The sequence below is a fragment of the Scyliorhinus torazame genome, chromosome 17 (assembly GCF_047496885.1).
Source record: "Scyliorhinus torazame isolate Kashiwa2021f chromosome 17, sScyTor2.1, whole genome shotgun sequence".
Taxonomy (NCBI): Eukaryota; Metazoa; Chordata; class Chondrichthyes; order Carcharhiniformes; family Scyliorhinidae; genus Scyliorhinus; species Scyliorhinus torazame.
Window position 1 is genome coordinate 42,609,748 of NC_092723.1, and position 27,100 is coordinate 42,636,847.

The 27,100-nt window shown below is 47.6% G+C and overlaps 1 protein-coding gene across 1 annotated transcript in view; it reads right to left on the reverse strand.

The window, feature by feature from the left end:
* Positions 1 to 317: 317 nt before the first annotated feature.
* LOC140393844 (leiomodin-1-like) overlaps positions 318 to 27,100 on the reverse strand; it is a 66,868-nt gene continuing 40,085 nt past the window's right edge. Inside the window, exons 2-3 of the mRNA XM_072480366.1 lie at positions 24,578 to 25,990; positions 318 to 1,505 (exon numbers count right to left, since the gene is read on the reverse strand). Coding sequence (XP_072336467.1) covers positions 1,479 to 1,505; positions 24,578 to 25,990 — 1,440 coding nt within the window. The 3' untranslated portion in view covers positions 318 to 1,478. The remainder of the gene's footprint in view (positions 1,506 to 24,577; positions 25,991 to 27,100) is intronic.

Here is a 27,100-nt window from a genome sequence, read left to right on the forward strand (position 1 = left end):
GTATTCCTATCTGTTTGACTGGTTCATTCACTCTTACTGAGCTTTAAGGGACACTCTGATGTTTGTTTCATTCCGAACTTGAGTTAAGAAGCTCGCTTTGCAAATTTAAATATTTATTTCCTATGTTGGTAACCATTTTGCATGTGAAATTAAATAATGCTCTATATTTACAAAACTAAACAAAAGATAAATCAATATTCCACATTAGCGCAGATATTACCGTTAAAAGATTTTGTGCTTTGAATGGATATAGCCACTGCAATGAATGAGACAGAGTACCAGGCATACAATAAAAAAATAATGCTTTTAGTCAGAAGAACTGGCAACCTCTTTATTGTGCTGTTTATTGTACTCTCAGTGATGTCTTTAATATATGACACATCAGGCATGGAATGGAAGTTACACGATTGCCACTGCGTATCTCTTGCTAGCATGTGTGCAGGAAACATACATTTACAAATGTTCACATATTAAAATATTACATAGAAAACCAAACTGGACAAATATTTACAATTCCTTAAAACATTGCTCTTATTTTTTTTCACTAAAAATAGTCATTGCAAACAAAACTATGTAAGATTCAATAGAAATAGATAGTAGGAGTTCTGTCTTATAGTACCCATTTCTATGAAGACTGATAAAGCTTTTTAACCATCATTATGAGTCCTTACCTCTGATCGTGGAGGGCCAGCTTGAGGATTACACTGTGTCTAGAATCACAAGGCAAGCAACAAGGAAGGTAAACAGATACCTGTAAAAATTAGCAGAGCGAACCATGTGGTATGTCAGTTTGGCATCTTTGTGGCGTGGAAGGAAGGAGGTTAACAATGCTCATATCTTGTGATTGTTATTGTCACAAAAGAGTGACATGAGAGAAAATCTGTATTAAAACATTTGGCGCTAAGTTAAGATAAGCATTTTTACAAAAGATGTCAAATGAAAGCAGTGGGAAAATGAAAACACAGGATGACGGTGTACAAGTCATGGAGTATCTTTAAGACAGAGATAGATCGGTTCTTGATTAATAAGGGGATCAGGGGTTATGGGGAGCAGGCAGGAGAATGGGGATGAGAAACATATCAGCCATGATTGAATGGTGGAGCAGATTTGATGGGCCGAATGGCCTAATTCTGCTTCTATGTCTTGTGGTCTAAGATGGGAATGTCAGGAAATAACTAATTACAACTGGAAAGCAGTGATAACAGAAATACAGAGGAGCCATCTGCAAGAATTGTTGGAAGTCTAAAACGCACAGTGGAAAAGTAGTGAGAGATTGAAAATCAGAGATCAAGCAACACGTGCTTGAGGAAGCTCTTAGAAACGCTGCCATATTTTCACAGGGCCTCAAGCAAAGATGTAACAAGAAGTCCTTCAAATGATCAGAATGAGAATAACAATGAAGCTTTGGCTACAATAGTGAGTTTGATTTATATAAAGATTAATGGGGCATCTCCAGCAGCACGCAATGGCACCTCTTCTTACTGTAGTAACTTTGGAACTTCAACCTAAAACCAGTAAAAGAGACGTGTATTAGAAAAACTTTTCAAATAATTGAGTTAAATCCATTTGAACATTATAGGTTGTAAAGGTTTACAGTTTGTTTTTAAAAACATGTACTGTTGGATTTACCAGCCAGGATTGCAAGGACAAATGTACTGAAGTGGAAACTGGACAGATGTACATTTCTGTATTATGATTCCAAAGCCAGAAATAATGGATGTGTTCTTTCTGGCAGGGTGGGGGATGGGACGGACGGTGATAGGATATTGGGGAGTTGTATCGCGACGGATCCCTGATGGAGTATAGCCACTGGCCATTTTACCAGCAGCAGTAATGGCAGTGACAATTTCATTCAGGCAATTAAATGCCCAAAAGCTACTCTTTGATGGGGGTCATTTCATGAAGAGGCCCCAGTTTGCGGCAGCAAAGGTTGTCCTTGCTTCCCGATGCCACTGCTGGAGGGGTTACCCACTCTGATTGCTGTCGCCTGCTGGTCTGGCCCCAGCAGAGAATGTTTTAAAAAATCCCCTGTGAGGGTCCCTCCGAATAGTGGAGCCCTCTTGCTCTTTCAGCTTCAGCAGTGGCCACCTCTCTCACTATTACTGCGGAGGCTGCAGAGTTGTTAGCCCATTGATTGGGCCAGCAATGCAGAGAATCAACCTGCCATCCAGAATAGAGGCTCCCACTGGGAAGACTGTCACTATGGACTCTCTACTGCCCACACAGAATGAGGATCTGCAGTTTGTCGCAATGACAGGACGTATCCCTTCCAGCAAAACTCTGGCCAATAATTATACATATTTGGGGAATAATGCATATCTGGGAATAATCACACTGAAAGTGTTAAGCTGGTACGATAAATCATGGCCGGGATGCTCCGACCACGTGGCGGATTGGAGAATCCCCGGGGGTACGCGAGAATAGTGCCCCACCGCCCTAACGCCGGCTCCCCGATTCTCCCCCGCCGATTCATGGGCGCCCGCGGTATTCCTGCCACGCCGGTCGGGGGCTGTTGAAAGCAGCCTCCCCCGTCGATTCTCCGGGCCCCGACGGGCTGCGTGTCCGCCGAGTCCCGCCAACGTGGGTTACTCAGGTCCCACACGGTGGGACCTGGAAGGTGTGTCTGCGGGGGCCGTCCTGGAGGGGGGGGGGCAGGGGAATCCGACCCCGGGAGGGGGCCCCCACGGTGGCCTGGTCTGCGATCGGGGCCTACTGATCGGCGGGCGGGCTGGTTCCGTGAGGGCCTATGTTCCTCCGCGCCAGGTCCCTGTAGGGCTCCGCCATATTGCCCGGGGGCTGGCGTGGAGAAGGGAACACCCGTGCATGCGCAGAATCACACCGGCCGTAGTGTGCATGCGCGGAATCACGCCGGCCATTCTACGCATGCGCAAACTCGCGCCGGCCATTCCGCGCCGGCTGGAGCTGCAGGGATCACTCCGGCGCCGACCTAGCCTCCTAGGAAGGGGAACATTCCCCATTATCGGGGACCGTTGACGCCAGAGTGGTTGGCGCCGCTTTTCATGCCGGCGTGGGGATATAGCCCCATTATTGGAGAATCCCGCCCCATAAGTCTAAATTTCAAATGGCTTATTTCATTATGTGAACCCCAAAATGAGATCAATGTCTTGTAATCGCTCTTGGATACCTTTTATAACAAAAGTGCTGAAATTGCTGGGGTAATTTATTTCTGTTGGTATTCTACTATTTCTGCCATAAGTTAATATATTGATAGATGTCCACAGCAAGTGCTAGAAGCATTTGTTACAAGGTAAAGTGCACATTCAAGAATTTACTGTTGTGCAACTTAACCTGTTTAGCCCTCATTGTCTTGCTGTATGGTTCCCTTAGATCCTCTATCTGACAGTAGACCAGTTCAAGGCCAAACATGTTTTTAGGGATATATTGAGTGTCCCTGGGACGCAAGCAGATAATTGAAACAGGACAATCAGGATGCCCTCTCCCACTTTTTTTTTCAGCATTATTTCTTTACTCGTGTTCTATGCTACCATTTATAAAACTCAATATCCTGTTTACTTTGTATGGCTGTTAGGTTCAATAGTCTTTTGAGATCATGCTCCCTTATGTTTGAAAATATCATTTTTCAACTTGCAATTGATGGAAATTTTGCAACTTGAACTGAGACAGAACAAACTGCTTAAACATGCAAGGCCACATTCCAAGGTGACGTTGCGATACCAACAAATCACCCTCAAGGGAGTGTGAAGAGAGAGGCATTTCCTGTAATCAAGGCACCCATCATAACTCAGAAATAAGGAAGAGATATTCAAAAAAGTATTGGATATTGAAACAATGGCTGCCATAGGTAGACCAGCCCAAAACCTCTTGCAAACACACAATGGGTGAAGTAATTCAAGGCAAGGATGAGCGACTCAGATGGTGTCAAAGACATTTTCAGCAGGGGAAACGGGCTGAAGGCTGCTCTCTCTCTCCCCGTGTCTCTTTTGGAATAAGAGTGTTGCTCAGTTTGAGAAGCCAAGTCTACCAAACTCAGTAACACCACCCAACAATTTTGGACACTATGGGCAATTTAGCATGGCCAATCCACCTAACCCGCACATCTTTAGACTGTGGGAGGAAACCGGAGCACCCGGAGGAAACCCACGCACACACGGGGAGGATGTGCAGACTCCGCACAGACAGTGACCCAAGCCGGAATCGAACCTGGGACCCTGGAGCTGTGAAGCATTTGTGCTATCCACAATGCTACCGTGCTGCCCTCTGTTGTGACCAACCGAGGAGATTGAATAGAGGGGAGCCACTTCACCCCTTCTCACTCGCTAACAATGGTAGCATATCAGTTTCTTTGTGAGAAAACACAATCAAATCAACTAGAAAATCATTAAATTGCTCTGTAATTAAGAAAAATTACCACTCATGTCTATAATACTTTGGTAGTAGATTTATTTGCCAGCTAATATAATCGTTAATAGTATGCCCTATTATCACTTGGATGGGCAATTGAAATCTGTTAATTTACCATGTTCATACTTGTGCAATTCAGTCAAAGAGGATGGGCTTTCTATAAAATATGCATAAGAAGTCTTATCTTGGGTTACTTGATTGTTGCTGCTTTGCCACTGATAGGCTTCTAAAACAAAATTCTTAATTTTGCTGCTGTTTACAGTACTTCAATTTGAAGTTGTTTATTCAGTGTTGTAGGTTGGATGTAATTCTGCACAGACATAAACATCTTTTGGTAGGCTGGTTCATTAATATGTCCTAAAATTGCTACCTCTGACCACCCTGGGAAATCTTTCCATATTAAACCTTCCCCACTGTTTCAAATTATAGAATTGCCTTGAATATTCCCCCAGGGTCAGTGATGTTGATCACTTCCAGCTCTATGTCTTTACTACCTCACTCAACACCTTTACTGCTTCTGTGTTGTCTCACTACTTCACCAGAATCTAGTCTTGGATGTGCCATCATTTTGTTCAGTTAAACATTGAAAAGACCAAAGACGTTGGGCTGCAATTTTCTCTTCTGACGCTGAGTAAGCTTGTGTCGGGAGGATGAAATGAGAGGCTACATATGTATACTTTCCCTTTGATTTTTGCCACCAGCCATTTTTGCTGGGTTAGGAAGACCACCCGATACATGCTTAAAGTCACATTGGGTTCGCTATTGAAATGCCTGCTCCAAAGTCAATTTTCCTTGTCGTTGCTTTTTTAATGGAAGCAGATGGATTCCTGAAGACTGTGGGAACCACACTTACTAACATTAGGAGAAGCCTAAACATCGTTTGGCCTCTCTGGGGACTGCCATTAGCACTCTTTCCCCTTGGTTTCTGTGGCCATTAGCACCTAGTTTCCTGGGTTTCTGTGGTTATGACTCATCTTCCATTCTCACTCCACAGTATAAATATTTCCCACTTTCTCTGTCTGTTAGATTTGACATAGAGTCATCGGACTCGAAACATTAGCTCTTTTCTCTCCCTACAGATACTGCCAGACTTACTTAGATTTTCCAGCATTTTCTCTTACATTTCAGATTCCAGCATCCGCAGTAATTTGCTTTTATTAGGAGAAGCCTGATGTGGCGACTTCTGGCAAGTAAGTTTGAAAGCTCTTTCCAACTTAATCTGTGATCATGTAATGGTGTATGGTGATTTTAGTATGTTTTCAATGCAGTTATTGATTATAGGGGTCTCTCCTTAAAAGCTAAGAGGCCATTCAATTAACCAGCACTAAGGGTGTGTAATGGTTCAGATGCATTGAAGTCATTTATCGTTGGATAAAATCCCCTTCTGCATTCTCCAATATGGAGAATCTGAAATGGATGGATACAAGGGATCCTATGGTTTGATTTTCACATTTATTTAATGTCCTTACATCTGTTGAGCCTTTGAAGCACTCTTCAGTATCCACAAGGTAAAGAACTAATGAGCCATATAATAACTCTGGCAAGACTTTGAAATGCTCATGGAAAAAGAAACAACAGTTAGGCAATCAACATTCCTTTTGAAAGTTACTATAAGCTCATAACACATAAAACAAACAAAGCTGTATAAACAACCCCGTATTAACTGAACCAAACAGAGAATGCTAGAAACATTCAGCAGGTCTGCCAGTATCTGAGAGAGAAAACAGAGTTAACATTTTGAGTCTATCATCTGAGTTCATCAGTGAATCACAAGAGCTCAGCCAAGCATTCATAATGAGGCCATCTGGCAACACAGATGTCTGGGCATCCATTCAACCTGCTTCTGTTGATACCGTTCAATCCCAAATCCTTTGTGTACCAATCATTTCAATATATACTCTATGCGCTTTCATGAGCATTGTCACAATAATATATGATTTTCCACATTTTCACACCTTGTAATATTAATACGATCTTGTCATATGAATATTCATGATGTATAAAAGGTGGTGTATATGACATTTACTGTGCTCCATGATAATGATAACACAAGAAGCTTCAAAACCATAGAGGAGAATTGAGTTAATAAAAGCATGATATTGGGCAGAACCCAAATTTCTTCCTGTCTGTTAAATAATCTTGATCTTTTTCGTGTAAACAAGCAATTCTTGATCACAGAATGTTGTAGTCCTAACTTTGATCTGCTCTCTTTTCATAAATGGCACATTGTTGGGAGCACATAATCCACCATAACTAGCTTAACCTTCAGATACTCATAGGATCACCTTAGGGTGCATGATCATCAGCAAACATGAAGAATGGAATTGACTCAAGTTTGTGACATATTAAAGTAAATTTTGTGGCATCATCAATTCTTTGCTGCAAAATAGAACTCAGAAAGGCATGAAGCAAGACAGCTTCCCTGTCTGATCCCACTGCAGATGTTAAGCGGTTGAGAAAGGGCATCATGCACACACATTTTCCAGAGTACCATCATGTAGTTACTTAACAACCAAACATTCTTTTCTGGACATTTCATAATACGATGACAGTTTTCATATTCCAGGTCAGCTATCTATGTTAAATACTTTTGGCAGGTCAAGAAAGACAGATATCATGGTCGGAATTTGTACTTGGGATTCAGTTTTCCTGCTGACAGCGCACCCCCGCCAACGGGTTTCGCAGTGGCGTGGGGTGGGTTCAATGGGAAATTCCATTGACAAGCGGCAACAAGATTGAAACACACCGCCAGCGAATGAGGCGCAGACGGCAAATATACGGCTGGAGGACCGGAGAATCCCGCCCCATGTTCCATTCACCCTTTACCTCGCAGCGAATTGACCTTCAACAAATGAGTTAACTGCACTTATTTCCCTCACTTTTGTGTTTAGTCGCAATAATTGATGGACTATGCCTTATTTTTTAGTTAAAGAAAGTAGAAGTGGGAGTGCATTGAAATTGTCAAATCTGGAGCTGTGGGAAAGATGTGGAAGAGATTCCAAAGTTGCTTTACCAGTGATCTGTGTAAGCGAGATTCTCACTTAATTCGTCTCCAAATCACAAATTGTCTTTTTCTCTTTTCAGTTCTCCAAAACAGCTTCCCACTCCTCAGTTGCTCTGAAAACAACCTTTGTTTCTTATTTTCTTTTATTTCTATCTGCCTTTCTAACACCTCCTTCGCTATCCCATTCCTTGCAGCACTTGGTCAATCCTTGTTTCCCTTGTTTTTATAATATCAATAACATTTTGCTCTTTGTGTATCATCAGCCTCACCTCTTCATTACCTTTCTTTTTTGTCCGCTTCACTTTCTTTGTGCGGCTCCAGGCTGAGCTTTACTAGCTGGGAGCTACTCAAGATCTGAGAACATTTTAAAATATTTAACTCATGCAATGTTGTTCATCTTTAAAACAGGTTTTAATGGTGTCAGGAGACATTTGCTTTTGATTTGATTTGATACCAAGATCCTGAAAATGGAAACATTTCTTTGTTGTAATTTCTTTTCTAATTCATAGTTACCTCAAAATCTAAGTAAATCATAGTCGTGGGGCAGAATCTTACCAAAAAATGGCAAAGTGTCATGATCTCACAGTAAACTGGCACAGAACTCTCCAGTTCCACAGACCAGTTTGTCGTGTTGGGAGCTCTGCTACACAGACGAACCAACACGATTGCAAATGGTACAACTCTGTTTTATTACTAACAATAACAACATCTGTAAACTTGTAACTGTGGTTCGTTCATTGCCCTTTAACCCGTGGACCCAGCCCTAACACTATCTTGGAGAGGCACTCAGCACATGGTGAATGTCTGAGTGGCTTGCTGTGAGCTCTGTGCCCTGAGCTGTCTCCTGCTGGAATGAGCGGGAACTGTGGTGTTCCCCATTTTATAGTGCGTGTGCCCTTACTTGTGATTGACTGTGATGTTGCGTGCGTGTTGATTGGTCCGTTGATCTGTCCATCAATGTGTATGTGTGTTTGCACCATGATGTTTATCTGAATATCATGACATCCCCCTTTTTTTACAAAAATATGTGCCTATGTGTTAATAAATATAGAGGTGTACTGCGCGCAGCTGAATGTGTGTGTGCAATATCTACAACATGTACATGAGGCTAAACTATATACATAGGAAGGTTTCAGGTGCAACATAGCAACGAGGTTGTACCATAAACAAAACAAGTGTAAACATCAAGCATCAAAACGAACTCCTGTAACGACAAAAAGAGAAATATATTAACATTGTGGCATAAAACTTTAGTGAGTTCAATGTTCAAACAGGCTCATAAGTCCAGCCTAGTAGGTGAGCGACGAATTCGGGTTGACCGCCTTAAGGGTGGGTCAGGATCCACCGGCTGAGGAATGGGCCTGGCCACAGGCGACAGAGGAATGGGCATGGTGGCAGGAAGCTTCATGAAGTCAACATCAGGCACAACAGGAGGGCATGGCACCGGTGTATGATCACGTAGCGAGCGCGGAAGCAGGCGAAGAGCCCGGCGATTGCGCCTGTGAATGGAGCCATCAGGCATGCGAACCAGGAACGAGCAGGGAGCCACGCGTCGGAGAACTTCGGCAGTTGCCGACCAGCCACCCACTGGTAGGTGGATGCGGACGCTGTCTCCAGGCGCCAAGGCAGGAAGATCAGATGCCCGAGTGTCATGCGCCACCTTCTGCTGAGCACGCTGCTGTCGCATGCTTCGCAGTACTGGAGCATAGTCAGGTGTAGGAACAAGAATGGACGGCAAAGTGGTCCTGAGGACGCGACCCATCAATAGCTGGGCTGGTGAGAGGCCAGTGGCTAGTGGGGCCGAGCGATATGCCAGCAGGGCTAAACAGAAGTCAGATCCGGCATCAGCAGCCTTGCAGAGGAGCTGCTTGACGATATGAACGCCCTTTTCCATCTTGCCATTGGACTGGGAATGCAGAGGGCTGGACGTCACGTGTGTGAAGCCATACGAAGCAGCAAAAGAAGACCATTCTTGGCTTGCAAAACAGGGCCCATTGTCCGACATGACAGTAAGCGGAATGCCATGGCGAGGGAAGGTCTCTTTGCATGCCCTGATGGCAGCGGACGATGTCAAATCGTGCAGGCGTATGGCCTCTGGATAATTCAAAAGGTAATCTATGATGATGACATAGTCCCTGCCAAGCGCATGAAAGAGGTCCACACCCACCTTCGCCTAGGGGGTCGTCACCAACTTATGGGGCTGAAGCGTCTCAGGGGGCTGCGCCGGCTGAAACCTTTGGCAGGTGGGGCAGTTGAGCACCATGTTGGCAATGTCGTCGCTGATGCCCGGCCAGTAGACAGCTTCTCGGGCCCTCCGCCTGCACTTCTCAACCCCGAGATGGCCTTTGTGCAGCTGTTCGAGGCCCAGCCTGTGCATGCTGTGTGGAATCACAATCCGGTCCAACTTTAGGAGGACACCGTCAATGACGGCCAAGTCGTCCTGGACATTGTAGAATTGTGGGCACTGTCCTTTGAGCCACCCTACCGTCATGTGGCGCATCACACGTTGTAGAAGGGTCAGCCGCAGTCTCCCGGCGAATACGGGCCAGACGTGCATCATCAGCTGGCGGCAGATTGGCCGATGTGAAGGCCACATGCGCTTCGACCTGACAGACGAACCCCTCCGAATCGGGCGGTGTGCTCACTGCTCTGGATAGGGCATCCGCGATGATAAGGTCCTTTCCCGGGGTGTAGACCAGTTGGAAGTCGTACCTCCGGAGCTTGAGTAGAATGCGCTGGAGGTGAGGGGTCACCTCATTCAGGTCCTTTTGTATGATGCTGACCAGGGGGCGATGGTTGGTTTCCACGGTGAACTGAGGGAGACCATTCACGTAGTCGTGGAACTTATCTATGCCGGTTAACAAACCCAGGCACTCCTTCTCGATCTGCGCATAGCGCAGTTCTGTGGGGGTCATGGCTCGCGAGGCATAGGCGACCGGGGCCCATGATGCAGTGTCATCCCGTTGCAGGAGTACCGCCCCAATGCCGGACTGGCTGGCATCAGTCGAGATCTTCGTATCTCGAGAGGTGTCGAAGAACGCCAATACCGGGGCTGTGGTGAGCTTAATTTTGAGCTCTTCCCATTCCTTCTGGTGCGCGGGCAGCCACTGGAACTCCGTGGTCTTCTTCACTAGGTGGCGAAGAGCCGTTGTGTGGGAGGCAAGGTTGGGAATGAACTTCCCCAGGAAGTTGACCACCCCGAGAAAGCGTAGCACTGCCTTCTTGTCTGCCGGCTGCGGCATGGCTGTAATGGCGCTCACTTTGTCTGCATCCGGACGCACCCCTGACCAAGATATGTGGTCCCCCAGAAACTTTAGCTCAGTTTGGCCAAAAGAACACTTGGCTCGGTTGAGGCGCAGGCCGTGTTCTCGTATCCGAGCAAAGACACGCTGGAGACGACTGATGTGCTCCTGTGGTGTGGTGGACCAGATGATGACGTCGTCAACATAGACGTGCACCCCTTCGATGCCCTCCATCATCTGTTCCATGATTCTGTGAAATACCGCGGATGCCAAACGGCATTCTGTTGTAGCAGTACCTGCCGAAAGGAGTGTTGAAGGTGCACAGCTTTCGGCTGGACTGATCCAGTTGAATCTGCCAAAAACCCTTCGAGGCATCAAGCTTTGTAAAAATTTTAGCCTGGGCCATTTCGCTCGTGATCTCGCGTTTGGGTATGGGGTAGTGTTCCCTCATTATGTTGTTGTTTAGCTCTTTCAGGTCGATGCAGATCCTGAGTTCGCCAGAGGGCTTTTTAACGCACACCATGGATCTGACCCATGGCGTGGGCTCCGTGACCCGGGAAAGCACTCCTTGGTCCTGGAGATCCTGCAGCTGCTGCTGGAGGCGGTCTTTGAGTGGTGCTGGGACTCTACGAGATACGTGAATGACCGGGGTGCCGTCCGGTTTGAGCCTAATTCTGTAGGTGTAGGGCAGTGTGCCCATGCCCTCGAATGCCTCCTGGTTGTGGGCGAGGAGCAAGTGGCGCTGTGCCCTAAAGTCTGCATCCGGGAAATCTGAAGTGCCTTCTGGAGACAGAGCGTGTACCCGCTGAACGAGGTGGAGAACCTTGCACGCCTGTGCGCCTAACAGGGAGTCCTTTGATGATCCAACTATCTCAAAGGACAGTGTGGCTGTGTATGCATTGTGTGTCACCTGGAGCTGGCAGGATCCCATGGCCGGGATAACGTTTCCGTTGTAGTCGACCGAATCGGTGGTCTGACCTTCAAGGCGTAGAAGGCTGACCATGCTATTAGGTTGGCGGAGGCACCAGTGTCTAAACGGAATGTGATTGGTAATCAGTTGACCGTTAGGGTGGCGCACCATTCATCACCCGGATTGACACTGTTCACTGGCATCGGCTGGTGGGTCCTGCTTGGGGACATCCGGTTCCTGTCAATGACCACAACACAGAAGGCTTCCCGGTCATCTGTATCACCGGTCTGTATATCGTCAGGGTATGACTCGGTGTATGGAGGCTGAATGGTCCGCACGTCCCTGCGAGGCTGGCGGAATTGGGGAGCGTTGGCAGGTTGAGCTGCTCGACAGCAGGCAGCGTAGTGGCCCATCTTGCCACAGCGGCGGCATTGTCGGTTCTTTGCTGGACATTGCCGCTTTAAATGTGCGGATCCACAGTTGCCGCACGTCGTGACGTCATGGCGTTCGTTGTGCCATGGCGCATGCGCAGTTCAGTCCTGCGTAGAGCACGCCTGCGCGTCACGTCCCTCTGCGTCGACTTGGCTTTTGGCGGCCGCGGAAAGCGAGCAAAATGGCCGCCCTCGTCCGGGCCGCGGGCCGGGAGGAACTCGATCACCTGGACCCGCTCGGCCTTGTGGGACCCCTGCCATGCCGATTCGGCCGCGTAGGACCCCTGCCGTGCCGATTCGGCCGCGTAGGACCCCTGCCGTGCTGATTTGGCCGCCTGGAATTGGGAGTAGCGGCTGGTCGCGTTTTCATGGAGGACGCAGGCTTCGATGGCAGAGGCTAGGATGAGGCTTTTAATTTTGAGGAGCTGTTGGCGTAGGGTGCCCGAGGTGACCCCAAAAACTATCTGGTCGCGAATCATGGAATCGGAGGTGGCCTCGTAACCGTAGGACTGCGCAAGGATACGGAGGTGTGTTAGGAAAGATTGAAAAGGCTCATCCTTACCGTGCAGGCGCTGCTGGATGAGGTACCTCTCGAAGCTCTCATTTACCTCGACGCTGAAGTGTTGCTCGAGTTTAAGGAGGACCGTCTTGTACTTTGTCTTGTCCTCACCTTCCGCGAACACCAGGGAGTTGTAGACGTGGATGGCGTGTTGCCCTGCCGTGGAGAGGAGGAGGGTGATTTTCCTGGTGTCCGAAGCATTCTCCCTTTCTATGGCTTCTAGGAAGAGCTGGAAGTGCTGTTTAAACAGCTTCCAGTTGACGCCAAGGTTTCCAGCGATTTGGAGCAGCTGCGGCGGGCTGATGGTGTCCATGGCACAGGATGGTGGATTCCTGAAGATGTGTAGGTAGGTCTCACAGTTGCTGGGTTCCAATCCTGGTACTATGTCGTGTTAGGTGCTCTGCTACACAGACAAACCAACACGGTTGCAGATGGTCCAACTCTGTTTTATTACTAACAATAACAACATCTGTAAACTTGTAACTGTGGTTTGTTCATTACCCTTTAACCTGTGGACCCAGCCCTAACACTATCTTGGAGAGGCACTCAGCACATAGTGAATGTCTGAGTGGCTTGCTGTGAGCTCTGTGCCCTGAGCTGTCTCCTGCTGGAAAGAGCGGGAACTGTGGTGTTCCCCGTTTTATAGTGCGTGTGCCCTTGCTTGTGATTGGCAGTGATGTTGCGTGTGTGTTGATTGGTCCGTTGATCTGTTCATCAGTGTGTATATGTGTTTGCACCATGATGTTTATCTGAATATCATGACACAGTTTTCTCATGGAATCTTGAGCACTTCAGCAAAAATAAATTGAGTGGGTGTCACTCTGGTCGGGCAGGGACTCTGAGAACCAGAAACTGGCTCCAAAGAGATTAAGGTGGCATCTTTAAAGGGTGCCCAGACCAGGGCTGCAGAGAAACGCTATCAGCACACATAATGCAGGTCTCAGCGGCTGTGACCCCCTGACATTCATTCCCAGCACCCCCCAAATTCATCACCGGCAATAAACCCCCCCCCCCTTCCAACATTCACCACAGGCAGTACAACCGCCCTCAAGTGTCCACTTCCCCCCCCCCCCCCCCGCCCCGGCACACATACATGCGCCATCCCCATGGGACACCCACTAGGACCTGTCCCGCCACTGCTCCCTGGCACAGGTTGGCACTGCCAACCTGTGCCGGTACGGGGCGGTGGGATTAGAAAGGGCACCTGGGTGTTGTTGGGTTGGCATGGACAAGATGGGCCAAATGACCTCCTTCTGTGCTGTGAATTTTCTATGATTCTGTGACTGACTGGGCATGTTCCTCTACCCCTCCTGGGACTATACTTACCATTGCACCCCTGATGGATCCCCTCGAATGTCTCACATCATGCCTAACCTGGTGTAAACTCGTGACGTGACGTCGGTGAGGTTTGAAGATCTTGTGAGGGGAGGATCGATTGGCAGGTGGGCTGCGAATAATATTAAAATGAATGGAAATTTATGGAAATGTGGTTCATGCCCTTTGTGGGCCTGAATCTCTTGATGCTGCCGGTGAGTGGTGGGGAGAATCGGGAAAAGCGATCCCTCCAGCAAGAATTGCGTTTCTCGAAACTCGCAAGATTTTCTGCCCTCGCCGCCGATCACGCGGATGGCGAGAGCGGCCCCAAGATTCCACTCAGGAGGCATGTCGGCCCATCAATTCCAAGCCAGCATTTGGGAGAGCGACGCTATTTCCCTCAGTCTATCACTGTGGCCTTGCACGTTTATTTTCTTCAAGTACCAGTTCAATTTCCCTTTGAAATCTTTCATCACCTCTGCTTCCACCAATCTTTAGGACAATGAGTTGCAGGTCACTACCACCCACTGCATAAAAGGTTGTTCCTCACATTCCATGACCTCCCCCCCTCCCCCCCCCCCACCCCACCCCCACCCTATCTTTTTCCTAAAAGCTTAAACCTGTGTCCCCTACTCGTCTTACCATCAACATCTGTGAGCAGTTTTTCCTTGTCTACCTAATCCCAACCTTTCAAAACCCTCTCTCAAATCTCCCACCATCTCCTTTGCTCCAAGGGGAACAACGGCAGCTTCTTCAACCCAACGGTGTAGGTAAAATCTCCACACCCTGGCACTATTCTGATAAATCTCTTCTGCATCCTCCCAAGGACCCTCGCATCCTTTCAAAAGCGAGGTGGCAGTGGGGGGGGGGGGTTTGAGAAACATAATGTGGGGTTTTGTGTTGTCACATTCCAAATGACAATCAATCATTCTGTGAGAAATTCCTGTGGAGATAACAGCATTAAGACCACCTCTTCCACACTGGTATTGTAGTTATTTCTGCTTTATGCAAGAATTTTTGACTGTGGGCAAAAAGGGGAGAACTAAGACTCCAAGTGCAGCTCTCCCTAACCATCTTATGTCCTCATTCCATCCTCCCGACCCAAAGAATTTTGTGGTCAGTGTGTTTACTGTAAGCATTAAACATGAACTGATGACATTACAATGTGTGTCAATATTGTGCTTAATTGGATCAAATGTCATAATCATAAAACAGCAAATCACAATTGATCATTTAGCAACAACATTTAGATTCTAATTCACCTCAGGCATTCTGTTCATTTACAAATGGACAAATCCTACTTGACAGTCTCAACTAAACTAGAACTCATAATGGCCCTACTTAATCATATTCCCACAATAAATATGTTTTGTGACCTGAAGTGCAAGCCCATTTATGCAGCTCCTCGGGAAAGGCTATCAAGACACAAATGTTTCTTTTATTTTTAAATAATACCTTGTCTGTTTCACAGGATAATGATTACGTTCCCATAACATTTCTAGAAACAAATTGACACTTCAAGCATGTAGCTGGTATATAACTGAAGTAGTAACTCTCTTCAGTTGCTCAGTTCAGTAGTGCTGCTGTCACTAGCTATCCAATTGTTGCCAGAACTTCTACAGCAATGGCTGCTCTTCCTGTCCTCACGGTGTTACCTCGGTAGTTCCCCACAGACCTATTATTTGTGCCCACCTCTTCCTTATCTATTTCTGCAACAGTAATGATCCCCAGCTTAACCTCGCAACCACTTCTCTGTTACCCATGTAGCTCATGTGGAGAATAAACACCGACATGGGCCAGTTGGCTGTATCTGTGCTGTACATCCCATGTAGTTCCATGGAAAACCATTTTCTTCCAATTGTTGTTGCCTGGCTCCCTCCCCCCACAAGCTTTCCCTTTCTGGCATTACAACTCTGTCTAGTCACTGCCTTTGTCAGACTGTCCAACATTCAGTCTTAAATGAATTGTAATTTTCTCTGAATTTATGTTTTTTTATTTATAAATTTAGAGTACCCAATAATTTTTATTCCTTCTAATTAAGGGGCAATTTAGCGCGGCCAATCCACCTAACCTGCACATCATTGGGTTGTGGGGGTGAAATCTGAAGTGTTGGGTACTCTGCCACACAGATGAACCAACACGGTTGTGAATGGTACAACGCAGCTTTATTTCAAACATCTATTTACACTGGTAAACTGTTTGCTGAGGTTCGATCATGACCCTTGATTCTGTGGACCTATTCCTAATTCTATCTTGTGGTGACACTCAGCACATGGTGGATGTCTGAGTGGCCTGCAATAAGCTCTGTGCCCTGAGCCGACTCCTGCTCGAGTGCTCAGGAAGTGTCGTGTTCCCTGTTTTGTACTGTGTATGCTCATGCCTGTGATTGGCTGTCGTGTTGTGTGTGTTGATTGGTCCGTTGATCTGTCCATCAGTATGTATGTATGTATGTGCTATGATGTGTACCTGAATATCATGACATCCCCTCTTTTTTACAAGAAGATGTGCCTACGTGGTCATAAATAGAGATGTGTACTGAGTGTAGCTAAATGTGTGTGTGTGCAATATTTACAGCATGTGCATGGGGATAAACTACATACAAGGGGCGATGTCGGGTGCGACATAACAACGAGGTTGTACCATAAACAAAGAACGGTTGAACGATAAAACAAATTCCTGTAACGATAAGAACAGAAACATATGAACACAGTGCTATTATGTGTTCAATGTACAAGCAGTCTCATAAGTCCAGTCTAGTAGGTGGGCGACGAATTCGGGTTGGCCGCCTCAAGGGTAGATCTGGAACCACCGGCTGTGGAATGGGCCTGGCCACGGGCGACGACGGAAGGGGCATGGTGGCAGGCAGCTCCACGAAGTCGATGTCAGGAACAACAGGAGGGCGCGGTGTCGGTGTAAGGTCCCGTAGCGAGCGTGGAAGTAGGCGAAGAGCCCGGCGATTGCGCCTGCGAATGGATCCATCAGGCATGCGTACCAGGAACGAGCGGGGAGCCACGCGTCGGAGAACTTCGGCAGGCGCTGACCAGCCACCTTCTGGTAGGTGGATGCGGACTTCGATTCCAGGGGCCAGGGCAGGAAGATCAGTTGCCCGTGTGTCATATGCCCTCTTCTGGCGACTGCGCGGCAGTTGCATTCTGTATAGTACCGGAGCATGGTTGGTTGTGGGTGCCAGAATGGAAGGCACAGTGGTCCTGAGGGCGCGGCCCATCAACAGAGGGTGAGAGGCCAGTGGCTAGTGGGTCGAGCGATAGGCTAGCAGGGCTAGGCAGAAATCCGATCCGGCAGCAGCAGCCTTGCAGAGGAGCTGCTTGACAATGTGAACGCCCTTCTCCGCCTTTCCATTGGACTGGGGATGCAGAGGGCTGGACGTCACGTGTGTGAAACCATAAGAGGCAGCAAAAGATGACCATTCCTGGCTGGCGAAACAGGGCCCATTGTCCGACATGCCAGTCATCGGAATGCCGTGGCGAGCGAAGGTATCTTTGCAGGCCCTTATGACAGCGGACGATGTCAAATCGTGCAGGCGTATGACCTCCGGATAGTTGGAGAAGTAGTCAACGATGATAACATAGTCCCTGCCGAGCGCGTGAAAGAGGTCCACACCCACCTTCGCCCAGGGGGACGTCACCAGCTCATGGGGCAGAAGCGTTTCAGGTTGCGCCGGTTGAAACCTTTGGCAGGTGGGGCAGTTGAGCACCATATTGGCAATGTCATCATTGATGCCCGGTCAGTATACCGCCTCTCGGGCCCTCCGTCTGCACTTCTCGACCCCCAGATAGCCTTCGTGTAGTTGGTCGAGGACCAGCTTGTGCATGCTGTGCGGAATCACAATCCGGTTCATCTTTAGAAGGACACCATCAATGACGGCCAAGTCGTCTCGGACATTGTAGAACTGCGGGCACTGCCCTTGGAGCCACCCTCCCGTCATGTGGCACATCACACGTTGTAGAAGGGGGTCGGCCGCAGTCTCTCGGCGAATACGGGCCAGACTGGAGTCGTCAGCTGGCAGATTGCCGATGTGAAAGCCCCTTGCGCCTCGACCTGACAGACGAACCCCTCCAAATCTGGCGGCGTGCTCACTGCTCTAGACAGGGCATCCGCAATGATAAGGTTAGGATGCGCTGGAGGCGAGGGGTCATCTCGTTTAGATCCTTATTAATGATGCTGACCAGGGGGCGGTGGTCCGTCTCAATGGTAAACCCGGGGCGACCATACACATAGTCATGGAACTTGTCTAACCTGGTTAGCAAGCCCAGGCACTCCTTTTCGATCTGCGCGTAGCGCTGTTCTGTGGGGGTCATTGCCCGCGAGGCATAGGCGACCGGGGCCCATGACGCAGTGTCATCCTGCTGTAGGAGCACCGCCCCAATGCCGGACTGGCTGGCATCAGTCGAGATTGTAGTGGCACGAGATGTGTCGAAGAACGCCAACACCGGTGCTGTGGTGAGCTTAATTTTGAGCTCCTCCCATTCCTGCTGGTGTGTGTGTAGCCACTGGAACTCCGTGGACTTCTTGACAAGGTGGCGCAGAGCTGTCGTGTGGGAGGCAAGGTTGGGAATGAACTTCCCCAGGAAGTTGACCATCCCGAGAAAGCGCAGCACTGCTTCCTTGTCTGCCGGCTGCGGCATGGCTGTAATGGCGGTCACCTTGTCTGCATCCGGACGGACCCCTGACCGGGAAATGTGGTCCCCCAGGAACTTCAGCTCGGTTTGGCCGAAAGAACACTTGACTCGGTTGAGGCGCGGGCCGTTTTCGCGTATGTGTGCAAAGACGCGCTGGAGACGATAGATGTGCTCCTGTGGTGTGGTGGACCAGATGATGACGTCGTCCACGTAGACGCGCACCCCTTCGATGCCTTCCATCATCTGCTCCATGATCCTGTGAAAGACCTCGGATGCCGAGATGATGCCAAATGGCATTCGGTTGTAGCAGAACCTGCCGAAAGTGGTGTTGAAGGTGCATAGCTTTCGGCTGGACGGATCCAGTTGGATCTGCCAAAAAACCCTTCGAGGCTTCCAGTTTCATGAAGATTTTAGCCCAGGCCATTTCGCTCGTGATCTCCTCCCGTTTGGGTATGGGGTAGTTGTGGTGATACCAGGTATTGCGGTACCTGAGAGGTGGATGACCATTGGCTAGACCCAGGAGTCTACCATTGGCTGATGTACATAGCTCTGCCCTGAGAGGCGGAGTATAAGAACCGATGCCATCCCAGCAGCCTTCACTTTCTGTATCGAAGCTGCTGGGGAATAGTTCTAGCAGATTAAAGCCTATTTGTTATGACTCACCTTATCTTGAGAGTAATTGATTGCGCATCAGTAGTGTTCCCTCATAATGTTGTTGTTGAGGTCTTTTGGATCAATGCAGATCCGGAGCTCGCCGGAGGGCTTCTTAACACACCATGGAGCTGACCCATGGCGTGGGCTCCGTGACCCTTGGTCCTGGAGATCCTGCAGCTGCTGCTTGAGGCGGTCTTTGAGTGGCGCTGGGACCCTGTGAGGTGTGTGAATGACCGGGGTGGCGTCCGGTTTGAGCCGAATTCTGTAGGTGTAGGGCAGTGTTCCCATGCCCTCGAATGCCTCCTGGTTGTGGGCGAGGAGCGATTGGAGCTGTGCGCTGAACTCTGCATCCAGGAAGTCAGATGTGCCGCCTGGAGAGAGAGAGTGGACTCGTTGCACGAGGTGGAGCGCCTTGCATGCCTGTGCGCCTAGCAGGGAGTCCTTCGATGAGCCGACTATCTCGAACGAGAGTGTGGCCGTGCGTGTGTTGTGTGTCACCTGGAGCTGGCAGGATCCCATAGCCGGGATAACGTTCCCGTTGTATTTGACCATCCTGCAGCGGCACGGCCGAATTGGTGGTCTGACCTTCATGGCGTAGAAGGCTGACCATGCTATGAGGTTGGCAGAGGCGCCAGTGTCCAGGCGGAACGTTATCGGTGATCGGTTGACCGTTAGGGTGGCACATCATTCATCACCCGGATTGATCGTGTTAACTTGCACCGGCTGGTGAGTCCTGGGTGGAGACATTCGGTTCCCATCAATGTCCGCAAAACGGAAGGCGACCCGGTCGTCTGTGTCACTGGTCTGGACATCGTCTGGGCACGATTCGTAATAAGGAGGCTGAATGGTCCGCACGTCCCTGCGAGGTTGTCGGAGTTGGGGAACATTGACAGGTTGAGCTGCTCGACAGCAAGCAGCGTAGTGGTCCATCTTGCCACAGCGGAGGCATTGTCGGGTTCTTGCGGGACATTGCCGCTTTAAATGTGCGGCTCCACAGTTGCCGCACGTCGTGGCGTCATGGCGTTCGTTGCGTCACTGCGCATGCACGGTTCGGTCTTGCGTCGAGCGCGCCTGCGCATCACGTCCCTCAGTGTTGCCGTAGTTTTTGGCGCGCACAAGCGCGGGAGGCCTCGAAAAGCGCACAAAATGTCCACCCTCGTCCGGGCCGCGGGCCGGGAGGAACTCGATCGCCTGGACCCGTTCGGCCTCGTGGGTCGCCTGCCTTGCCGATCCGGCCGCGTAGGACCCCTGCCGCACCGATTCGGCCGCCTGAAATTGGGTATAACAGCTAGTCGCGTTTTCGTGCAGGACACAGGCTTCGATTGCGGAGGCTAAGGTGAGGCCTTTTATTTTTAAGAGCTGCTGGCGTAGGGTGCCCGAGGTGACCCCAAAAACGATCTGGTCCCGAATCATGGACTCGGAGGTGGTGTCGTAACCACAGGACTGCGCGAGGATGCGGAGATGCGTAAGGAATGACTGAAAGGGCTCATCCTTACCTTGCAGGCGCTGCTGGAAGAGATACCTCTCGAAGCTCTCGTTGACCTCGACGTTGAAGGGTTGTCGAGCTTGAAATGAAATGAAATGAAAATCGCTTATTGTCAAGTAGGCTTCAAATGAAGTTACTGTGAAAAGCCCCTAGTCGCCACATTCCAGCGCCTGTTCGGGGAGGCTGTTATGGGAAGGACCTTCAGAAGGACCATCTTGTATTTGGTCTTGTCCTCGCCTTCCGCGAACACCAGGGAATTGTAGACATGGATGGCGTGTTGACCTGCCGTGGTGAGGAGGATGGCAATCTTTCTGGTGTCCGAGGCGCTTTCCTTTTCGTTGGCTTCCAGAAAGAGTTGGAAGCGCTGTTTGAACAGCTTCCAATTAACGCCGAGGTTTCCAGCGACTTGCAGCGGCTGCGGTGTGTTGACGGTGTCCATGGCGCAGGATGGCAGATTCCGGAGGATCTTTAGGTAGGTACCAAATTCACTCCTGGTACTATGAAGTGTTGGGTGCTATGCCACACAGATGAACCAACACGGTTGTGAATGGTACAACGCAGTTTTATTTCAAACATCTATTCACATCGGTAAACTGTTTATTGAGGTTCGATCATGACCCTTGATTCTGTGAACCTATTCCTAATTCTATCTTGTGGTGGCACTCAGCACATGGTGGATGTCTTAGTGGCCTGCAATGAGCTCTGTGCCCTGAGCCGTCTCCTGCTCGAGTGCTCAGGAAGTGTCGTGTTCCCTGTTTTGTACTGTGTATGCTCTTGCCTGTGATTGGCTGTCGTGTTGTGTGTGTTGATTGGTCCATTGATCTGTCCATCGGTATGTATGTATGTATGTGCTATGATGTGTACCTGAATATCATGACATCCCCCCTGTTTTACAAGAACATGTGCCTACGTGGTCATAAATAGAGATGTGTACTGAGTGTAGCTAAATGTATGTATGTGCTATGATGCGTACCTGAATATCATGACAAAACCCACGCAGACACCGGGAGAATGTGCAAACTCCACACGGACAGTGACCCAGGGCTGGGATTCGAACCCGGGTCCTCAGCGCCTAGGCAGCAATGCTAACCACTATGCCACGTGCCGCCCTAATTTTCTCTGGTTAATCATTGGGAAGGTCAAGGCCATCAATTTCAGCCCCTGCCACAAACTCCATGTCTTGCCACTGTCTCAGCTTGAACCAGATTCTTCACATTCTTCATATTCTCGGCATTCACTTAGAGCCCGAGATGCAGTTCTGATCCCATATTCCCTCCATCATAAAAATAGTTTACTGCTACCTTCATAACGTTGCCCTCTTTCACCACAGCCTCAGTTTTCCTTCTGCCACAATTCTATCCCATGCCTTTGTCACCTTCAATTTAACCAAAGGTATTGCAACACTCACCTGGCTGAGCCATATTGGCTCACCATTCATTCTCCCAGTGTCTCCAATTGGACTTTCTCTAGGTTTATAACCACCACAGGACTCATTATTTCTGATTCCAGAGTCCTGTGAATTCCAGACCTTTCATCTCTGCCATTGGCAGCTATGCCTTCAGCCATCTAGATCCTATTCCGGGGCGGCACAATGACACAGTGGTTAGTGCTGTTGTCTTATAGCGCCAGGGACCGAGGTTCGATTTCGGCCGTGGGTGACTGTGCGGAGTTTGCATATTCTCCCCGTGTCTGTGTGGGTTTCCTTTGGGTGCTCCAGTTTCCTCCCCCAGTCCAAAGATGTGCAGGTTAGGTGGATTGACCGTACAGGAATAGGTTGCAGTGGAGAGGGCCTAGGTAGAGTGTTTCCTTTGGACTGTCGGTGCAGATTCAATGGGCTGAATGACCTCCTTCTGCACATCTTCAACATTTTGTTCTGTAAACTTCTCTGTATCCTCACCTCCCTTTGGTCCTTCAAATCTGACCTTAGAAACAATCACTTAGTCCAAGCTTTTGATCATTCCACCTAACATATCTACCTTATTAATTTGGTGTCCATTGTTTCATGATGACACTTTTGTGAAGCCTTTAGAACATTTTCTACATTAAGGGTGCTATATAAATACAGGTCATTGCTATTTTTATTTTATGTCATTATTTAAAAAGTTATAGTTGAAGAAGTTCTCAATATTGTAATGATTTCTTTATTTAGAAATGTATTGGGAACTAGTTATGGCACAAACTCTTTCAAGACATTTCAGAAATATCAAAGGCAGACATTACTCAATAGGTGATGGCAAATCCAAAAGTTTTTTGTGAACAAAATAACTGGAATGTGCTTAAATTTGGAGAAAAATACAAGTAGATTTATACAAGCTTATTGAACCATAGGCCAACATCTGTCAGAGATGCTAAACTCCATTGACCCACTGTTAAACCTAGCTGGAAGAATGCAGGAATGTTGTCTCCCAAATTGCTTGCTTCATATCAAGGTTTGGGTGAACGATGCTAATTGTCAGTTAAACTGGGTATTCTTATGTTCCTGTCTACACCTCCAAGCCTCTGTCCTTGATTTTATTAATCTTCCTTATGCCATCTAAAGTATCATAGAATCATAGAATCCCAACAGTGCAGATTTAGCCCATCGAGTTTACACTTCTGAAAGAGCACCCAACCCAGCCCCACTCCCACGCCATATCCACGTAACCCCACCCAACCTTTGGACACCAAGGGGAAATTTAGAATGGCCGATCCACCTAGCCTGCACATCTTTGTACAGTGGGAGGAAATTGGAGCACCAGGAGGAAGCCCACACAGACACGGTGAGAACATGCCAACTCCACAAAGTCACCCAAGGTCAGAATCGAACCCGGGTCCCTGGCATTGTTAGGCACTGTTCCACTGGGCCGCCCTATACGTAACGTGCATGACTAATATCTTGCTTGATCTTAAGCTCTGCTTCCTCCTCCATATCTGCTCATTTAAAAGAACCTTTCCCATGTGTGTCATGGACCGATTGTCTGTGCTTGTGCTGTGCATCCATGGAAAAACACTTTCTTCCAATTGTTGTTGCCTGTTTCTGCCCCAGCTTACTCCCTCTTCATTCAATTCCTCACCCTGTTTGAAGATTTATCGCCTTGTGTGCCTCATTCCACTGACACCTTGCATTTACAGAGAGTGATAAAAATGTAATTCTTGTTCACATTGCAGGATAATTGATGACGTAAATACTTTGAGTCTATTTCCAGAAGTTTTATGTGTTCTACCAAAATATGCCTTTAAATTTGGTACTTGGTCTATAGGGTTACAAATGTTTTAAATTTACAGAGTTGTAATTTGATTTCACAAAGGGAGGTTCTGCCCCCAGATGTTGAATATTAATCTGGGGGACAATGGTGGCATAGCAGTACTGTCGTCACTGGGCTAGTAATTCAGAGGCTAAAGCTCTGGCAGCATCGGTTCAAATCCCACCATGGCAACTGGTGAAATTTAAGGTCAATTGTTAAATCTGGCGTTGAAAGCTAGTCTCAGTATAGATGGCCATGCAACTATCATTGGTGAATGTAAAAACCCATTCGGTTCACTAATGCCCTTCAGGAGAGGAAATCTGCTTTACTTACCTGGACTAATTTACATGTGTAACTCCAGATCCACAGTAATGTGGTTGACTGCTCTCAGGGGCAATTAGGGCAGAGCAACATATGTTGGCCTTGCCATCATCACCACATCCCACAAAGGAATTAATCTCCATTTATAAAATAATCATTGAACTTTCTTCATTACATTTGCTCATAGCAACCTCCGAGAACTTTCTTATGGCCTAAAACATTGCATTCATCTAGGACTTTATAAAGCTTCAGTTTACGTGCTCTGATGGAATGAAACATTCACTATTTCAGGTTCCATATTTATATATGCTGTCCAGACAATGTATTTATCATTTTACATTTTACACCGATTCCTAGAAATCTAAATGTAAGATCTACCAGTAAACAACAAAGGAAACGAATTATGTACCTTCCTTAGTTTTTTCACAGTGCTCCCTCGAATGGCAGACAGAAGCTGATCTCGTGAATTTTGTTCTTGAGCTGGTGGCCTATCTTCCAACTTTCTTTCAGATACAGGGGTCAAGGAATTTCTCAGCTTCTTGGTCTCTTCATGTTCTTCTCCAGTCCTCTTACTTTGTAATTTATGGTTCTGTGTCATGGCGCTGGCTTTTTCAGGTAGGGCTGGGGGAGGAGGAGGAGGAGGAGGCGGAGCAGGTGGTGATGCATGAGTTGCAGCCTTCTTTGGGGTTGGCTTAGGGGATGACCACGGCGAACTTCTCGGAGAAGATTGTGGAGAAGGTTTGGGTGATTTTTGCATGCCAGGTGTCTTTGGGACTTCAAGCCCCTGCTTCTTGTCTCCTGCTTGACCCTGCCTTTGCTCCTGTAAACGTTTTTGTCTTTGTTTATCCATGTTCCTACTTAGTAGGTTTGTCACAGTCATGCGTGGCCCAGCCAACTCAAAATGGTAGCCCAGCTTGAGAAGAGTGGTATTTTCCTTTAGAAGTTTGGCAATATCCATCTCCACTTGCCCTCCAAATATGTGACGCTGATTGTGGAACCTGAACTCTGTCAGGACATTATTCTGTTGCAAAGCTCTCATGATAGCAATGACACCTTTGCCAGAGATGTAGTTGGATTCCAGGTTGAGGTTTGTTATGCTTTTGTTTATCCTCAGCACACCAGCAACAGCAAACGCAACGTGGTCGTCAGCATGAGTGTTGGCAAAGCTAAAAGTCTTCACTACAGTATTTTCTTTCAGTGCATCAGCAAAACGTATTAAGATATCATTGGTTATTCTCTCGGCATTATTTAAGTTCACTTCAGTTAATTCAGGGTCGTTCTTCCTTACTTTTTCTATTGGCTCATCATAAATGGTCGAAATTGTTGGTTGTGGTTCTGAAGTTTTTGGTTGTTTCTTCCCCTCCAGGTTTTGCATGCTGGGTGAATCATTACATTGTGTTGAACAGCATTTGCTAGAGTTTGTCACAGAAGTGCCAGAGCAGCTTTCATTGTCCTTAATGTCTTTTGTCTCAGTCTTCGCTGTGGAGTATTTTTCCTCTTTGACACTTTCCTTTGGTGTTTCTCCTTTGGGTTTAATCAGCTTTTCTTCTTTTCCCTTCGCTTTCACCTCCTTGCTCCTCTCCTTCTCCTCTTTCTCTTTCCCTTTCACCTCTTTGCTCTTCGGCCTTTCCTCTTTCTCTTTGCCCTTGGTGTCTTTGATCTTTGCACTATCCTCATTTTTTTCCTTTCTTTCACTATTTCCCTTGGTTTTAGCAGTTCCTTCACATTTTTTCGTATTTTCATTATCCAGCTCCTTTGCTGCTTTATTTTCAAGTTCATTAGATGTGGATTGTTTACACAATTCATCTGGGGTTTGTCCTTCCTAAAGGAAAGGAAATGGATATGCGAAAGATTAAGGAATTAATAAATATTGCTATTATACTTTTGCTGTTTGCTCAAACTTCTTATACTTTAAAGCGGCAAAAACAAATTGCTGAAATTTAGAAAGTTTCCCTGACAATAAAGAGATAGCCTGGCCTCAAATTTAACCCTGGATTAGTATTGGGCAAGTGAGTTTTGAGTTCAATTTAAAATTCAGACCTGAAGCCAAAAACAGACCCAGATTATTTTAATTGCTGTGTTTCATTATAATCTCAATGTTGAGTTTACAGCCAAGTTGCTTAATGGAGGGTCTGCCAGATACCTAATTAAAGCATAAATCTACCTCTTGGATAAGTGTTTCATTCTTTTGTTTCTATTGTTTCGGAAGAGGAATCGTCTATGATTGACAGGCAAGCTTTACGGTTCTCTAAACCCTTCCTCGAGTTGCTATCGAAGAGGTGAGAATGAGGAGGAGGTCAAAAAGGGCAGCACGGTGGCGCAGTGGGTTAGGCCTGCTGCCTCACGGCGCCGAGGTCCCTGGTTCGATCCCGGCTCTGGGTCACTGTCCGTGTGGAGTTTGCACATTCTCCCCGTATTTGCGTGGGTTTCGCCCCACAACCCAAAGATGTGCAGGGGAGGTGGATTGACCACAATAAATTGCCCCTCAATTGGAAAACATGAATTGGGTACTCTAAATTTTTTTTTAAAAGGCTGCCAAATACTCTGACCACCAGAGATGGAAAGAGATTCCAGAGATCGCCAGTTTCAATTGTGCAGGGCTTGGATACAGTGCAAGATCAGATTTAATTACCTCGCTAGAGCAGCAAAGGTAAGTAATGCTCTTCATTTACCCTTCTCTCTCTCATGAACACAGAGCAAACATCGTTCAATCTCAGCCCTTCCAACTCTCTCAACAGGCCCCTTGCCTCCATCACTTCTTTGTCACGAAACACAAAGCCACATTGATGCACACCTCTCTCATTCTCATCATCAACACACACTCACCTCTTCCTTGTTCTCTTCACATCAAACACTAACACTATTCTCCTCACTTGCGAGGCTTTACAGAATCACCATGTTTACTTCCAGGTCTCATCTTCGCTTTGTACTC